Source organism: Phocoena sinus, chromosome 10 (assembly GCF_008692025.1).
Source record: "Phocoena sinus isolate mPhoSin1 chromosome 10, mPhoSin1.pri, whole genome shotgun sequence".
NCBI lineage: Eukaryota > Metazoa > Chordata > Mammalia > Artiodactyla > Phocoenidae > Phocoena > Phocoena sinus.
Window position 1 is genome coordinate 40766510 of NC_045772.1, and position 17722 is coordinate 40784231.

Consider the following 17722-nt stretch of genomic DNA (forward strand, 5'->3'; position numbering starts at 1 on the left):
CGCCGCAACTAGAGAAAGCCCACACACAGCAACCAAGACCCAACGCAGCCAAAACTAAGTAAATAAATTTATTAAAAAAAAGAAATCAGGAACTGTGCTGGGCATTGGGAATGAATACCATGGTGAGAAGGAAGATGAATTCCCTGCTCTTTTGGAGTATACATTCTCAACAAGGTAATCTTTAATGTTTTAAGAGCTTTAGCAAAATGAATACAGTAGTTAAGAGTCAGGCACTGGAATCATCCAGATCTGGGCTCAAATATTAGCTCTATCACTTATTGGATGCATAATCTTGAAAAATTATCATAATCACTTTCCTAATTCTTGGGGCACAAAAGCACCAGCTTCGTAGGGTTATTGAGAACATAATAGAAAACACTTTTAAAGCACTTTATCCGCCGTGTTTAGTAAGTTTATCTGTTCTAACCATTACTCCTTTTCCCTGTGTGTTTATTCTAACTCCTTGTGTTGACAGTGGAAGGAGCACATCATGACTCACTCTGGGTGAGTGAGTCAATGTACACCCCCCCACCCACAGTACATTGATGGGATGATCGCCTGAACAAACAACTCTGAGTAAAAACAAATAACAGCCAGTTTGAGATAAGGGTTCTCTGTGTTGTTTCATGGAAAATAAGTTAGAGTCCTCTGTCAACATTTTGAAAAAAGATTTGCCATTCTGGGTACAGTCAAGTGAAATTCTGACAAAAACTGAAGGTTTTTCAAACTTCTGTCTTCACTGGATGTATGGAACATGCACTATTATTTCAGGAACTGGACATTTGTCAATTAGCCTCTCTCCTGCCTACTTCTTTTTAAAAAAAAAAAACCATGAACTCTAGAAACTTTTTCTATTAAAAAGCCTCAGCATAAAGGCACTTTTGATTTCCAATTTTGAACCCACTAAACAAGAGTGAAGACAATGAAAACTTGACTTGAAAAGTATCCTAGTCAAGTGATGTCAAGTGATTTACATTTTTCTTGCTAGTTCAGACACAAGTATCGCTACTGAAAAATAGTTGAGGAAATAAAATAATATAGGACTAAAAATAAACCATGAAACGGGTAATTATAAAACACATTTTTGAAAAAAAAAACACCTCTCCTCACCAAATTGCCCCAAATTCTGAATCACGGCCATCAGTTAGATGGACACAGAAAATGTAAATTTAATTTCTTTGATTTTATATTTATCTTTATGAGTCCTAGTCTTTCCTAGACATTAATTTTGGTTTCCTTTTTATATGACTGTTCTTCCTAAACTACCTTCAGTACTAAATTTGCCTCCTTCAGACCTTATCGTATTTCCATAGGCTAAACCAAAATCATGTAACAGGCAGTAAAATCCCACCATTAAGCCATCCTATTAAGGTACCAGTCCTTTTCTCTCCTTAGAAGTGAAGCTCCAGGACATAGGCAGGCACTGACTGCCACTAGGTGTGGATCCTACCTCACCTCTCTCAGGTTCATCACCGGCAAGCCAATGTATAGGATGTGACTCAGGACTCTCAGATTCTATACATTTAAAATTTTTGTTCTTTCTTTTTTTTCCCATCTTTTGAAGAATGTGGATGATAACACTTCATAGACAATTTATACATTCAAGTTATTACCATATTTCCATAGTTTTATTTTACCTAATGATTTATAAGTTCATTTAATTATGACATCTGTTTTTTCTTAGCTACCAATATTTCTTTTACTTGATGAGTATTCTCAAAATTCATTTTCCTTCCCCAGTCCCTGCCAAATGGTATAAACATTGTTTTCATGAACTTCAGGAAATTCCTACTTGCCTTTTAGTTTCTAGTTACCTTTTATAAGAAGAAAGCAAGTATGCATTTGGGCCATTCATTTTACACCATGAAGGGCAGATGTAATTAGTAGAATTTTAAAAATTCTGACCTTTTAGAAGCAAGAGATATGATTCATTAAAATATCATCAATATCAGCTTGCTGTATTTCTTTTTTTTTTTCTTTTTCGCTTTTCATCTTTATCTTCTTTTTCTATATTTTGGTGTAATTTAAGGCAAGCCATGAAGTTTCTCAGTTCTATCATGGGATCTAAAATTGCCCAGGAACATGTATACATGTTATTGGTTTCCAAGCGTCATCTAGTGGCTGTGCTTTGCAATCACTGCCGATCCTCATGTAAATCTTTCTTCAACTAAGTCTTATATACATAGAATGATTCGATGCCATAGGAGCAGTTATACTTTATAACTGAATAGTTCATCAGCTATTAAGACAACATTATGTCATATGATTCTATTTGCAATTGAATAAAACTGTACCCTTTTTCCATCATTAGTACCATTGAATACAATAATAGAATCCAGTGTGTTCTTTTTGTTTGTTGAAAATCTAACAGAGCTGCAGTCTGGGTGATGTAGTAGCATTATGTTCTCCCTGGGCCACATCACGCAGGATCATCTAGTCAAATTTAGGAATAGGTCCTGATACACTTGTATACGGGCTTCGTACCCTTAAAACACTATCAAATTGCATGGAGTTCTGAGTATTACATTCATTAGTACTAACAATCATCACTGAGAATATTACTTTTTCATCCTATTTGTAACCCTGGAGGAAGTACTTCTCAAACACAAGTAACTGTTTTAAAAAATGATATGAAAACCATATCTCTATGTCTTCTTACTCTTTCACACAGAATGTTCTTTTAAAATGATAATGAAGGGGTTTCCCTGGTGGCACAGCGGTTGAGAGTCCGCTTGCCAATGCCGGGGACACCAGTTTGAGCCCTGGTCCGGGAGGATCCCACATGCCGTGAAGCAGCTGAGCCCATGCACCACAACTACTGAGCCCGTGTGCCACAACTACTGAGCCTGCGCTCTAGAGCCCATGCTCTGCAACAAGAGAAGTCACCGCAATGAGAAGCCCGCGCACCGCAACGAAGAGTAGCCCCCGCTCTCCACAACTAGAGAAAACCCGTGTGCAGCAACGAAGGCCCAACACAGCCAAAAGTAAATAAATAAAAGAAATTAAAATGATAATGAAGTAAAATAAATTTATAAAAGGAAAAAGGACTATTTCTGAGAGCTAGGCCATTAACATTTTTAAGAGGGTATGGGTGAGAGCTGCAGCTTGGGTAAGGGTCTCCAAATTCAAGGTCTCCGGGCTTGTGAAGTCAGAGGCATGCTTTGATTCAGGCAGGTGTGTGCACAAAATCACCTGAGGTAACAGACTCCGTGATGTTCAAATTGTTCAGAGAGAGTCCTAAGGACTGGCGTGAGGATGAGGAGGAAGTGCTACTTGCGGACTCAGACGGGGGCCGAGCTGGCTTCGCAGCGTTCCCCGTTTCTGCCTTCAGCCGGTCGTTTTCAGCCTTCAGTATTTCAATCTCATTCTGTTGTGAAGATGGAAAACATGAAAAACATAGAGCTAGCTTGATTGAGAAAAGGGTACCAACTCTTTTAACAGGGTCAATCGGTTCATGTATTAAATAAACCATGTGGTGACATATTAAATAAACAAACACAAATTATGAAAACAGGATTTCCTTCCAAAGAAGGAAAAGGAATCCCTTTCTCTGTCTCTCACATACACATATTCAGCTATTCACAAATACACACACTAACCAGTAGAATTTTTTATAATTTTTAAAAAATCTATCATATATTTGAGGAGTTTTCCAAATATGACATGGTCTTATGTGAATTAAGAATAACATAATTGAAGAGTTCATACCATTTCTCATTTTAAAAGTAAACATACACACTACTACATATATAAAAATAGATAACCAACGGGGACCTACTGTATAGCACAGGGAACTATACTCAATATTTTGTAATAACCTATATGGGAAAAGAATCTGAAAAAGAATATCTTTTTATATCTATATCAATCTATATATGTATATATATATTCAGTTATATACATATAACTGAATCACTGTGCTGTACACCTGAAACTAACATGACATTGTAAATCAACTATACTTCAATAAAATAAAAAATTAAAAAAAAATTTTAAATGAAAGTAATGCTAAAATCTCATAGAAAATAATGCTGTTTGTAATACTCTGAATTCAGGGAGAGTTGAAAACCACAGTAAAACAAAAATAATATAAATAAGGTGATTTAAAATTACCACCTCAGGATCCTAACTAACGTCTGAAAAAGTTTTTGTTCCTTCAAAATGGGGCACTAAGCTCATAAAAACAACACAAGCCTATTGATGAATATATCCATTGGCAGATGAATCTGCTCAGCAATGAGCTTTTTCTATTTCAGTCATCTTGTGGTACCAAGTGATTACTGGTTGACCATAATAAAACGAAAACTTAGTCTGAGCACAGACTGATTCTGAATTTAGCCTTCAGATGCTTCCAAAAAATAGAAAAGCTTTACTTCTACAGATGGCATTCTATATCACACTTACTTTCATATTTAGAAAGCTTGTGTTATATTTCTGTTGATTCCTCATTACGTTTGTTTTTCAATAGAAAACAGGTAAAGTCAGATTTCAAAAGAATAGGAAAAAGTTACCATAAGGGTAAATCATGGAAAAGTGAAGAAGCAAGGGCTGTAGTAGTTTCTCTAAAACCTTAGCTCTAGTACAGTGCCTTCAATGGTCCTTGAGTGCAACTGGCCAGTTTGCACTTCCACTTCCAAACCTGGATTTGACAAAATTCTCCATCCAGTATTGAGAAATGAGGTGCAGAGACTGAATAAGCAGAGTGCATTTCCAAAAAGGATTTAAACATGAGATTTGTTTTTATAATAACTAAGAGAAGAGAATAAGCAGCATTTTAAATCTCTCCTGTTTGTTCCCTGAAGGTGCTTTCGGACCGACCTGCATCCGGTTCATGGCTTCCCGGATCTGATCGAGATGATGAGCAGAGCTGAGGGCCTCCAGCCGAATATCCGTTAATTTTAATTCCTTTTCTCTGAGCTCACTCTTCAGCTGCAGAATTATCTCTGCCTCAGCCTCTGTGCATTCACAGATCCTGAAGAAAGAAACAAGCACAAAATCAGTGGTTGGGGAAGCCAGAGGATTACGAAAGGTAATGCTTCTTTTAAGAGCTGAACTGCAATATTATCCAGCAGGTACATAGATTATTTGCTGCTGGCAATACCTAGAGAAAAGGAAAAAGAGTTTTACAGACAGTAATACATTCACAGGTTCAAAACTGAAAATAGTAGCCGTCTCTTTTAATCTTTTCTTCCTATTTTCTGAAGTTTAAAAACAATCTATCTTTACTGTATATAAAGTGATCCTCAAAATTCCCTTGTTGCTGATGTTTATGGAGCTGAAAAGTCATAATATTACTACATCTCATTCTACCATTTTTCAAGGGACTTGAGCCTCTATTTGCAACATGAAATTTGTTTAAAGCAAAGTTATTATGTCCTTAAAATGCTGATTTCTTGTTTTGTAAAATTTTGCAAAGAATAACCTTATTTGCCACAATACTATCTTCAGGTTACGATCAAATTCAATCTAAATATTGTAGAAAATAAATGAGGGAGATTAGTTTTGGATATTTAAATAATGGATGAGTGTTATATAATCCTCCTGGTAGGCTCAGCTGATTTAGGAGATCAGCTAATGAAACTGAATCACAGGTTTCAACCCAAATGAGCAGGCTACTTGGGGGCTGCCTGAAGGTAATATACATTATATCCTATTGTTGTTCTATAGACAGCTTTGTAGGAAGTATGTCAAAAGAATCTGTTTTATGTTAATGAATATCTTTTCCATTTAAAATGTGAGGAGTCATTGCTGGTCACAAAACGATAGTGCTATGTTCTTTCCTCTAAGTCAGGAAATTATACAGGGTGTACAAGAGTCTTAAATGGTTCTAATAGTGGCCCTGCTTTATATGAGTTCTGGGTGAGCCACCGTCTTGGGCACACAAGGAAATCTCATTTAAATAGTATATAGAACAAAGAGAATTATCAGAGCACATGTTTTACATTCTAAATGTTTTACTCTTTCTTGTAACATCAACTAGTGGGATACTATGAAAAAAATTATGCTAGATCATCTAACACAATTAAAGAACAAAGGATTGAAGTTTGGCTTGAGGAAACCAAATTTTACTTCCAAAACAGGAGGACAGAGAAGGTAGTCATTGTTGAAATGCATGCAAGTGATTTTAGAAAAAGCAAGAGTGAACACTGCTTAGGTTAGAATCGGGATCTTTGCAGTTTTCATGCATCACACTCCATTTTACCGGGATCTATGCTTGTAGATCACAGGGCCATTTTGCCGTTTCTTTGGTGGCCAGACAAGGGGTAACCTGCATTTAATGCACAGTTAGACAGATACATGGACAAATGCAAGTGAAAAGAAGTGAAAATAATAACTTAGAAAAGGGGATCATGAGATCAAGAACACTCAATTTCTAACGTATGGAAAGCAGAAGAGAAACAAATGCTGTCTGCTAGTCTAAGGAAGATCTGAAAATAATCGGTATAGAGATGGTGCTGCAGTTCCATTTAGAACACAGATCTAGGCTTGGCCTGAAGTTGTCTTTAACAAATACTTCCGCAACCGGCAGAGGGAGCGACTTACGCTGAGGCGGACTGCGAGGGCTTCATGGAGGCTGACCCACAGTCACCCGCATTGTGGGGCAACTTGGGGGACGCTGGAAGGGACGAATCAGTAAGCTCTTCAATGTCCGAATGTGAGGATGGAGGCTTGGTGGACTTTTTCTTCCCAAAGGCTTGTTTGAATGAGCTTCTCAGCTGCAAGAAGGACAGAAATTACCTTCCTTGTCTATTTGCACTGGGGGCATCTTGCTTTGGGCCGTTAGTTTGCAGGTGCCATCCTAGCCACTGCCTGGGGTCAGTATGTATAAGCAAAGGATTAACAGCTGCAGCACAGTATCTCTAAAAAAAAAAAGATACCGTGTTTTGTGTTTTTGGTTTATTCTTGTATTAATCCAGCGCAGCGCAAACATGGAAGGCTTTTAAACAGTGCAGGGTCAAGGGCATGGCTGTCAGAGCACTCATTTAAAACGAAGTACCTTGAAGGGATCTCCGTTCAGAAGGCTCCTCTCTTCAAGGCAATTTGTTTTAAATGGCTGCTTTAGCGCTACAATCAAGTCAGGGCCTGCTGACAATATAAACTTAAAAAGCAAAATGAAATCAAATTCACCTAACACTTCATTAATTGTGAGTTTCTATTCAAATTTTCAGTTCCCGGACTATGAGAAACCAGAGTTGGTATGGCCTACAGCGCTATTCAGAAAGTAGTTTTACTTCTCTTTAAAACTGGAGATTAAAATGAAAAGACACAAAGAAAATACATACAAGGTAATCTGTTTTTAAAAGGTATAAAAGCCTCCTGCCAAAATGAATAGCATTCATGCCAAGGGTGGGTATTTTTATAGATGCATGCCAAATTGTCCATGGTTTATATTCACCTCACTTCCTCTAGAGTTCACCTTGCAGAAACATGAAAGAGTGTGGAATTACAAATCAAGGGAATGAAGGCTGATCAGTATTTTAAAATATTACCTGCATAAACATTTTTTTTAAACAGAAAAGATATTTCTCTCATTATTTACAGAAAGCACTCCAGTAAAATCCTCTGCTAGTTATATTTTGGATTTCATCAAGAGTTCTACTTATTTAACATCTACTTTTCTTGCATGGCATTAAAAGAAATCCTTTACTTCATTGTTTTTAAACATTCTGCAGTGATAGCATCTTCCCCTCAGTTTTTTCAGCAATTACTTAATATCATAAATTCTATCTCTAGCAAACTTAAGGGACAGTTCTGTTAAAGTACATTTTTATATTTATCCTATGTTCTTTTGGTAAAAATACATATAGTTGATTTCTTATACAGTGACACTTTATTCACACTATAAACCCTGTTGATGCAAGGGGTGGAGAGGCTTTCAAGGTCTCTTCTTTCCCTTTTACTTTTTTTATTCCATTTTTTTCTCCACTTCCACCATCCACCAGCACCACCACCATCACCACCATCAGCATCACCATCATCTTTTTCTTCTTCTTCATCTCTACCTCCACAGTAAGCCCCTGCTCGGAGCCATTTATTTACACATGTTACCCTATTTTTCTTTACAGTATCTCTATAAAGTCAGTATTAATTATCCAATTTTTCCAGATGAGAAAATTTAGGCTCCCCAAAAAGGTGAGGTCACTTGCCTAAGATCCAAATAGTAAGTGTCAAAGTTGGGATTCAAATCCAAGTTAAGTTAGTGCCAACTCCAAAACATTTGCTCTTCAGCACCATGCTGCCCTAATCTTGGTGATGAGTGTAGCCTTTGAGGTGTCAGTCACTTGAATGAGACACTGTAAACTGCTGTGGATCTCTAAAGCCCAAAAGGAAAAAGCCTGACTCACTGTGCAGTAATAAGCTTCTGAACTAGATGAATGCTAATGGCTTACCCAGTTTTTCTTTTTCTTCTTCTTGGAGTCAGCATCGTTACCACTGCCAATGCTGGAATGGCTCGTGGCACTGTTGATACTAGAAACGCTTTCGGAGGAATGCTGTCTTCTGATGCGGAGATCTAGCCACAGATAGACAGTATCGTGTTTACTCATAAAAACTTGCAATCTGAACAAACAAGACTTTTAGGCTTTCTGAGAGGAAGTCCTCTAATAAATGTCAACATGGCTTTGTAAAGATTATTTCAATGCAGTTTTGGTTTTATAAGCTTAATAAAGTACAACCATATTTGCTTTAATTAACTGGGTTATCTGTATTAAGAAATGGGAATCTCAAGTAAGTCTGCAGCACTGGTGTTTTAATGGATTCTGAGTTTTGTCCCAAAATGAACTGCTATGCTAGTGATTTTTACTGAATACCTGGATCAAACAGCACTTCCAAAATGATTTATTCCAAATGATTTGTTCCATGGAGTAAAAGGAAACTCTTAATAGCATGATAATTAATTGTGTGTTTTTAATATTTGTCCTTTGAATAAAGCTACCGAAGCCAAATATATTAACTTTCCATTTCATGGAATCATACCTTGTTAGAGCCAAAACAAACCTTGCAAGTCATCTAAGCACTTCATACCACAGATGCAGCAATTGAAGCGCAAAGAAGTTAAGTAACTTGACCAAGGTCAAAGAGCGAATGGGGCGAAGGTCCTCAAGAGAGAATGTGGGTAGACTGCATTTGTGAATTAAACAGAAATCATACTTAAGACAGTGTAATTCTTCCATCATACCCCTAACGCCTGTCCATGACTTGGAAGAGTAATAGTAGTAACAATAATAACAGGTAATGATAAAGCTAGCTTTTACTACTCTACTCTGGGAGTACGTAATTTTAAAGCAAACCACTGAAATGAGTGCAATTATTAAATTTTCCCTGTGGTCACGTAGCTGAAAAACAGTGGAGCCAACTTGAGACTTAGAAGTATCCTACTGTCTATTGTACTAATTGCCACGTGATATCACCTCTATACACTCCTAAAAAGCATGGAGTGCTTCTCTAGATAATACGATATTTTGAAGAGGATACCATTTGATACTAAATCACTTTTTGAACATACTCACTTACTCCATACAATCAGCTTATAAGATTTATTTATAGTCATTAAAATTAAAATTGAAATGATTTCTACTCACAGTGAACTTAAGTGTTAGTGGAGACACTAATAATTCATAAAATTATTTTAAGGTCAAATATGCTTTTAGGCCATTTCTATTGTCATATATAATTGGTATCAATGCATATTATCCAAGCAAAAAAATCTCAGTGGAACTTAAAAGATGTCAGAAATTATTATATAGCTTTCAAAAAGTTCCCATAGAAATAATAATATATAATCAAAGCTTTGCAGTTGACTAATTTAACAGTAAAATGGCTGATGGCAATGGAACTGTAACTGGTTACTTTCAAAACATACAATAAATAAGTATATGTGTGGGTGTATAATATGCATATACATATCTCCATCCTTAGTCTCATGTACATACATACCAATAAGTACTTTAATTTTTCCATTAAGAGAATAACCATGTTGAAAAATTTTACAGGACGGTAAAAACAGAGCTGTTTTTAAGAATCCCTAGAGTTTGGTCCAAAAGTATTTTTTTTTAATGATGAGAACATTTACTGTTTTTGCATGTCCAAAACATTACCAGTACCAACACCTAAATCAAGGTATTTATGTGTGTTGTTTTGATTTAACAATAAAGGAGCACAGTATCCCTTAATCAACTAATATGGAAATAATATGAATAAGCAATAAAAGAACATGTGTAGGTATCTGTGTTTTAAATTTCTGCTACAGTTGGCTATAAGCTTTTGTGAACAAGATTAGTATTTTCTATTTTTCCCTTCATAACTGACTTTTACAAATAAAACAGATGTATTAAGTGTTAAAGTATTCCAGAGTTTTTATTATATCCAGAATTAATAAATTATATTTGACTTCAAGTAATCCCAAATTTTAAAAAGATAGGTAAATTCTTGTTAACCGTAGGTCAAAAGTAGTCCTTGGAGGTATTAGTTATGTTCAATTATGACCGCATTTCCAATAAAAACTGGCAAGAGCATAATTTCCATAATACCATGGAATGAAGGGAATGCATTTTACTTTTCTCTGGCAATTCTTTTCTAGTGTTTGTAAGTATTTGACTGAGTACATGTGGCATTGCAGAGCTCAGTAAAGAATGGGGGACCAAATGAATATCAACAATCTGAATGAATGGAGAAGCTTATTTTAAAAATATCTATTTCAGTTATATGTTTATTCATTCATTCATTTTCCACTTCCCACCTTCTGCACCGTCACTGTTCTAGTTCAAGCCACCAACATCACCTACCTGCTCTAAGAAAGAACAGCTGTCCAACTCACCTTCAAACCATTCTACAAACCAGAGTTAGAGAAATCTTTTTAAAGAAAAACCTCACCATCACTCCCTTACCTGAGACTTCCCAATGATTTCCATTTTAATAAGAATAGAAAACATTTCAACTCTTGCGCAGGCTCAGGGGCCGTGGCTCACGGGCCCAGCTGCTCCGCGGCATGTGGGATCTTCCCGGACCGGGGCACGAACCCATGTCCCCCGCATCGGCAGCAGACTCTCAACCACTGTGCCACCAGGGAAGCCCTCAACCCTTAAATATGGCCCAAATGTTCCTCAGTAATCTGGTCAGTACTTATCTCTCCAACCTGGTTCTACTTACTTTACCTTTGGTCATTATCTTCCTTGTATCAGTTCCATAAAGGCACTAATCTCTTTTCTGTCTCAAGACCCTCCTGGAATGCTCTTCTCTAAATATTTACAATATGCCTTGATATGAGTTTTACTACTACAGAAACACAATCTGAATATTCTATATACATTCAACCCTTTATAACTATTTGTTTTTGTTAGCTTTAAATCTTATAAAATTATTTTTTAATCTTTCTTAGCCAAGTTGAATATTAACTGTTATTGTTTTGTTCATTTTAGGTATCCCTCCCACATTTCTGAGCAAAGGAATTCCATTTTTCAATTCCAGTAGATATATTAAGCTACCTGTTGCCTGAGATAAAAGGAATCTTTCCAGAAAGTTTTACTTCAGTGACTTGTACTGTGGTAAAGAAAGGATTAAGCCTTTTTAAATCCCTTCTGGACCTATTTACTGACAAGAAGATTTAGAACATAAGCTGCTTTATTATAGCTCTAAGATAAGCTTTAAATATGCAGTAATTTTCCATGCAGCATATACATTAACTCCCCCACATGGAAAGTTGCTAAATTCTTAACAGAAGTAGCCCCTAGAGAACTAGTTTGTCCTTCAATTTAAGTATATCTCACTTTATATAACTGTTTTCCTATAAGTTAAATTTCAAGTTTTAAAAAATTGTATTAGTCCTTTCTATAAAATTTGAATAAGCCCCTTTTATGTGCAAGCCATCATTATGGCCAGGATTAAGGATTAAGAAAACAGACCACCCTGCCGTCGACCAGGAAAGGCAGACCATAAACAAATTAAGGCACCAAAGTGTCTTAATGCAAATTTTGATGAGGGAAGTACAGTTATTTCCAGAAACACATCACAGAGGGACCTCATATAGTTAGGCACAAGCAGGCATGTTTAGGCTAACTCTTGCAAGATCAAAAAGGTTTTATGCTGAACAAACAGGGTAGAAAGTTCCAAGTAGAATAAAGAGAATATATAAAGAACTTTTGAAGAACTGAAAGAAGTTCTGGATAGCTGAAATATGAAATACACAACACGACAAAATAGCAAGACACAAGGTCTAGAACAGTGTCTAGCACATAAATGGTAATATCAATAAATACTTGTTGATTGAACGAAGCTGGCCAAGAGAGATTATGTCATGTTAAGGAGTTAGTATTTCATCCAAAGGCAATGGGATACCTTTTAAATACATATTGTTACACAACTGCTCTGGTCTCAGTGTGAAGAATGGCATAAGGAGGTGAAAGATGAAGAGCAGGAAGGCTCCTTGAGACTTAGGAGTTTGTGGTCATAGTTCAGGGGAGCTATGAGGCATGGTGATAGCAGGATCAGAGAAAAGGGAACAAGATATATTTAATGGATGGAATCAATAGAACTTAGTGATTTACTGTGTACGAAGAGGAGGATTTCTGGCCACATGGAAGGATGGTGATGCTGTTTACTGAGAAAGGAACACTGAAGGCAAAGCAGGTCTGAGAAGGAAGAAGACAAGTTCAAATTTGGGGATGTTGACTTTCAGGTGACAAACAGACATCTGAAGATAACCTAATGGAGTTTTCCCTTTGGCAGCTAGATATACAGATCTGTAACTCAAGAGATGAGCCTGCCCTGGAGAGATATATTTGACAGTTATCAACACAAATAATAATTATAGGTAGAGTACTAGATGAGCTTGTACAAAATTTTAGATAGGATGAAGAGAATCATAATGTATAAAATCATAATGGAAGACAGTTTAGGACTGCATTCTAAGAAACATCAACATTTAACAAATGCATACAAATGAGTGAATCTACAAGAGAAACTGAAAGAAATTTCAAAGAAGCAGAAGAAAAACTAAGAATGTGGATGTCATGAGCATTAGAAGAAGTGAATATTTCAAGTAGGATGCAGTGGACATCAGCATCAAATGCTATTTGCACAACAAATACAATAAGAATTTTAAACTTTGTACTGGATTTAGAGTCATCTAAGTCATTAATGATGCTGGAGAGAACAGTTTTGCTGGAGTAGTGGAAAGAGAAACCACACTCCCATGGTCTGAAGTGTAACTGGCTGTTGAAGACATTGAATGATTCCATCAAGCTTTCCCAAAATTCATCTGGAAATGCAAAGAGAGATGACAGAGCACTCAGGATTTAGGAAAACATTTTTCAGCTGGTCAAGAGTTGAGCATATTGAATGCTACTGAAAAGAGTCAGAATAGGAATAAGTACAACCTATGCAAAGAAAACAATGACATGACATTATCACAGAGTATTTCTTCAGTGACAATTTAAGGAGTGGGGTGGTGGCAGAGAAGATTATTTTATCATTGCTTCCAATTGCTGAAGCACAGTAATAATTAGAAATACACCAATGTTTAGTCCATTTTCTTACTGTTTTTTAAGTTCTCTACAGAAAATGTACCTTTTTATTGCCCCCACCCAGGGTAAGTTGCTCCCAGTATCCACTACTTCACCATATTGATTATTGTATTTTTACATACAGATCTAGATTTCCATACTCCTTCCCAGGTTTGTTTTGCTTGAAGGCAGATATGAACACATTAACCAACCTCCTCAGAGAAAAGTGTTGGACTATAGAAGCAATTTCCTTAAGGTCAGTTTGATACTGAAGCCTACTGTTCTTAAATTCTGAGATTCTGACTGCATTAGTAGCAACTTATGTTGATATATTATAAAAGGCAGTGCGACTGAGTAAAAGCAGCTTTGCTCTAATTAATGAATAAAAATAGATTCCCAGCAGATTGGATGAAAAATGGCAAGATTTCTAAACATACCTTTGGGAGGGTGGTCTGGACCGTTGAGCGCTCCCTGAATGGCTGCCTGGGCAGCAGAGTTCTGGGCCTTCAGCATTTCAATGGTTTCTCTTAGTTCGATCAGTTCAGACTCCTGTGAAACAAACAGAATTTAGGAGCTTTAAAAGTAAAAGATTCTTATTCATAGCTCACTATCAAATGAGTTTGATTTTATGTAGTGCTAATGTCCTGGTAGATTTAGATGTGCGGCTGACCTTTCAAGTTGTGTCTTACAACCTCTTACTTGTAAATGTAAGAAGGTAAATGCAATAGAGAATTAAAAAATAATGTCTTGGTTATTCTCTTATACATGTGGTCTAAACAGTCTTTATTTCTTTAAAAGGGTGGTACCCAGAGCTGACCAGTACCATATAAAACAAGATATCACACTGCTCATTTCAGATACCAAACTTATTAATACTACCCATGATTATATTACATAGATAAATACTATTATTGCATTGGTACATCATATTGCATTTACTGTTAACTGGAAACCCTGAGTTTTTGCCAAATGAGTGATTTTAGATTTTCTCATTTATTTTGCCCTTAGGAAATAGATTCTTTACATTCAAGAACAAAACCTGGAATTAATTCCTAACTCACTCCTATTAAATGCCATATGTCATCTTAGATTCTGGCACTGTTCATCCAACAAAATTCCTACTATGAAGATCTAGTTTCACCAAGCCAAAGCAATACAGGAATTTTTAAAAAGTGAATAGAAATATATGTAATGTATAGTCCTTAAAATAGTTAAATTATTTAAAAAGTTTACAAATCAAATTTTTATAAAACACCTATTTTCTTATTGAATTAAGGGTAATTTGAAGCTATGTCTCAACGAAAATCCGTGTATAAATTTGATCTCCCATAGTCATTTAAATGAATATCTTTATCAGAAATAAAGGACTCACTATTAGGAAGATAAGATAACAGCACCAACACAACAACAAGGAACTGGAGTGCTGTTTCAGTGGAAGCAATATTTCCATCAGGAGCACAAATACAAGGAGTATCCTTCTTGGCAGTGATAGCAAGCCTAAAAATTAGAATTTTTGTCAGCCTCTGGGGGGAGGGAGAATTCCTCCATAACGTGTTTGTCATTCATCATTTTCTCCATTTTCTTTCTTCGGCAGAAAGCCAAAGAATCAGGCTTGGGTTCTTCACTCCATGGTAAGCAGTTTATCCCTACTTAATGTCTCCCAGTATATATGAAAAAAGGCAGGACCATGACAACTACCTCTGCAGGAAACTGCTTCATACATGAGAATGTCCAATGACTATTCCAGCGTTAGACACTTTTTAAAAAAAAAGATAGATGGTGCTAACTGAAACGATATCCAAGTTTGGAATAGATACTTGGCATCTCACATATCTATCTTCTCTGAGTATCTGACATATTCCTGATAGAAGACAGTTAGGTATTTTTAAAAAACAAACCCTCTTATAGACTTTTAATAGCTTATAAGTCAAAGAATCTCATAATAGAAAATCAATAGCGACCTCCTGGATTCATAGATGGATCTTCAGATACTTGAGTATAATTTCATTTGCATTTATTTATCATAAAGGAAAAAGAACAGGTTTGTGAAAACTGCCAATACCATGACAAATTCAAATACAATTCATCATAATTTCTCAGTCTCTCCAAGTTTTATCTACATTCTGTCACTTGCCCAACTAGTAATAGATAATTGTACCAAAATTGAATCTATTTCCCACTTAAAATAAATCTCCAAAGTGATGAAATATTTATTGGAAATCCATTCTGCTTTTACCAGGAATTTATTCACAAAAGAATAACTATAGTGCATACTTAGTGAATCACATAATTTAAATAGTTAATTTTATAACATATAGACTAAGATGAATGTTAAATTTTAAATAAAGTCAGATTTTCATCCTTGAATTTAAAATCAACAGTGCTTGTACTTTGGATTAAAAATCTGCTAAAACATTTGGCTTTAGGTTTAAAGAGGAAAAATGATATTGAAATCTCATACAAATGTCTAAAAATTTAGCTTAATTTTATGGGTTGGCTGACTTATTTTACTGTCAAAATTCTACTCTTTTCTAGAGAAATCTCTTCTAAAAACTATTTTTTTTTAATTAGAAGTAAAATGTTCAGGTAATATTGATTTTTCAGAAAACTGTGTTTAATGAAATAGAAGAATGATCACTTTCTAAAATTTTAAGTATATTTTTAACAACAACAGATATTAGCAGGGTAGTTGTTACTCAGTGTGGCACAATAAGCCCAAAAGAAGAATAACTAAGTAAGAAATATATTTGTTATATAATGTGGGGAAAAAAATAAATGAAATAATTAGTTTAGCCAAATTCAGATTAGCAGCTCTTGTAGAGAATTTTGTAAGTATAAATTGTCTTTAATTAAAAAGATAGTTAGAGAAGCAAGAAGAACTAAAATCCTGCAGCCTGTGAAACAAAAACCACATTCACAAGAAGATAGACAAGATGAAAAGTCAGAGGGCTATGTACCAGTTGAAGGAACAAGATAAAACCATAGAAAAACAACTAAATGAAGTGGAGATAGGCAACCTTCCAGAAAAAGAATTCAGAATAATGATAGTGAAGATGATCCAGGACCTTGGAGAAAGAATGGAAGCAAAGATTGAGAAGATGCAAGAAATGTTTAACAAAGACCTAGAAGAATTAAAGAACAAACAGAGATGAATAATACAATAACTGAAATGAAAAATACACTAGAAGTAATCAATAGCAGAATAACTGAGGCAGAAGAACGGATAAGTGACCTGGAAGATAGAATGGTGGAATTCACTGCCGTGGAACAAAATAAAGAAAAAAGAATGAAAAGAACTGAAGACAGCCTAAGAGACCTCTGGGACAACAATAAATGCAACAATATTCGCATTATATTCGCATTATAGGGGTCCCAGAAGGAGAAGAGAGAGAGAAAGGACCCGAGAAAATATCTGAAGAGTTTCTAGTTGAAAACATCCCTAACATGGTAAAGGAAATAGCCACCCAAGTCCAGGAAGCACAGCAAGTCCCATACAGGATAAACCCAAGGAGAAACATGCCGAGACACATAGTAATCAAATTGGCAAAAATTAAAGACAAAGAAAATTACTGAAAGCAGCAAGGGAAAAATGACAAATAACATACAAGGGAACTCCCATAAGGTTACAGCTGATTTCTCAGCAGAAACTCTACAAGCCAGAAGGGAGTGGCATGATACACTTAAAGTGATGAAAGGGAAGAACCTACAACCAAGATTACTCTAGCCGGCAAGGATCTCATTCAGATTCGATGGAGGAATCAAAAGGTTTACAGACAAGCAAAAGCTAAGAGAATTCAGCGCCACCCAACCAGCCCTATAACAAATGCTAAAGGAACTTCTCTAAGTGGGAAGCACAAGAGAAGAAAAGGATCTACAAAACCAAACCCAGAACGATTAAGAAAATGGCAATAGGAACATACATATAGATAATTATCTTAAATGTGAATGGATTAAATGCTACAACCAAAAGATACAGGCTTGCTGAATGGATACAAAAATAAGACCCATATATGTGCTGTCTACAAGAGACCCACTTCAGACCTAGGGACACATACAGACTGAAAGTGAGGGGATGGAAAAAGATATTCCATGCAAATGTAAATAAAAAGAAAGCTGGAGTAGCAATACTCCTATCAGATAAAATAGACTTTAAAACAAAGAATGTTACAAGAGACAAGGAAGGACACTACATAATGATCGAGGGATCAATCCAAGAAGAAGAT

At 35.8% G+C, this 17722-nt stretch overlaps 1 protein-coding gene across 1 annotated transcript in view; it reads right to left on the minus strand.

The window, feature by feature from the left end:
- The window catches only part of NAV3 (neuron navigator 3), a 592483-nt gene that overhangs the window by 33115 nt on the left and 541646 nt on the right, over window positions 1-17722 (minus strand). Inside the window, 6 exon segments of the mRNA XM_032644349.1 lie at window positions 3193-3367; window positions 4819-4972; window positions 6544-6716; window positions 7397-7417; window positions 8391-8512; window positions 13937-14048. Of these exon segments, the coding sequence (XP_032500240.1) occupies window positions 3193-3367; window positions 4819-4972; window positions 6544-6716; window positions 7397-7417; window positions 8391-8512; window positions 13937-14048 (757 nt within the window).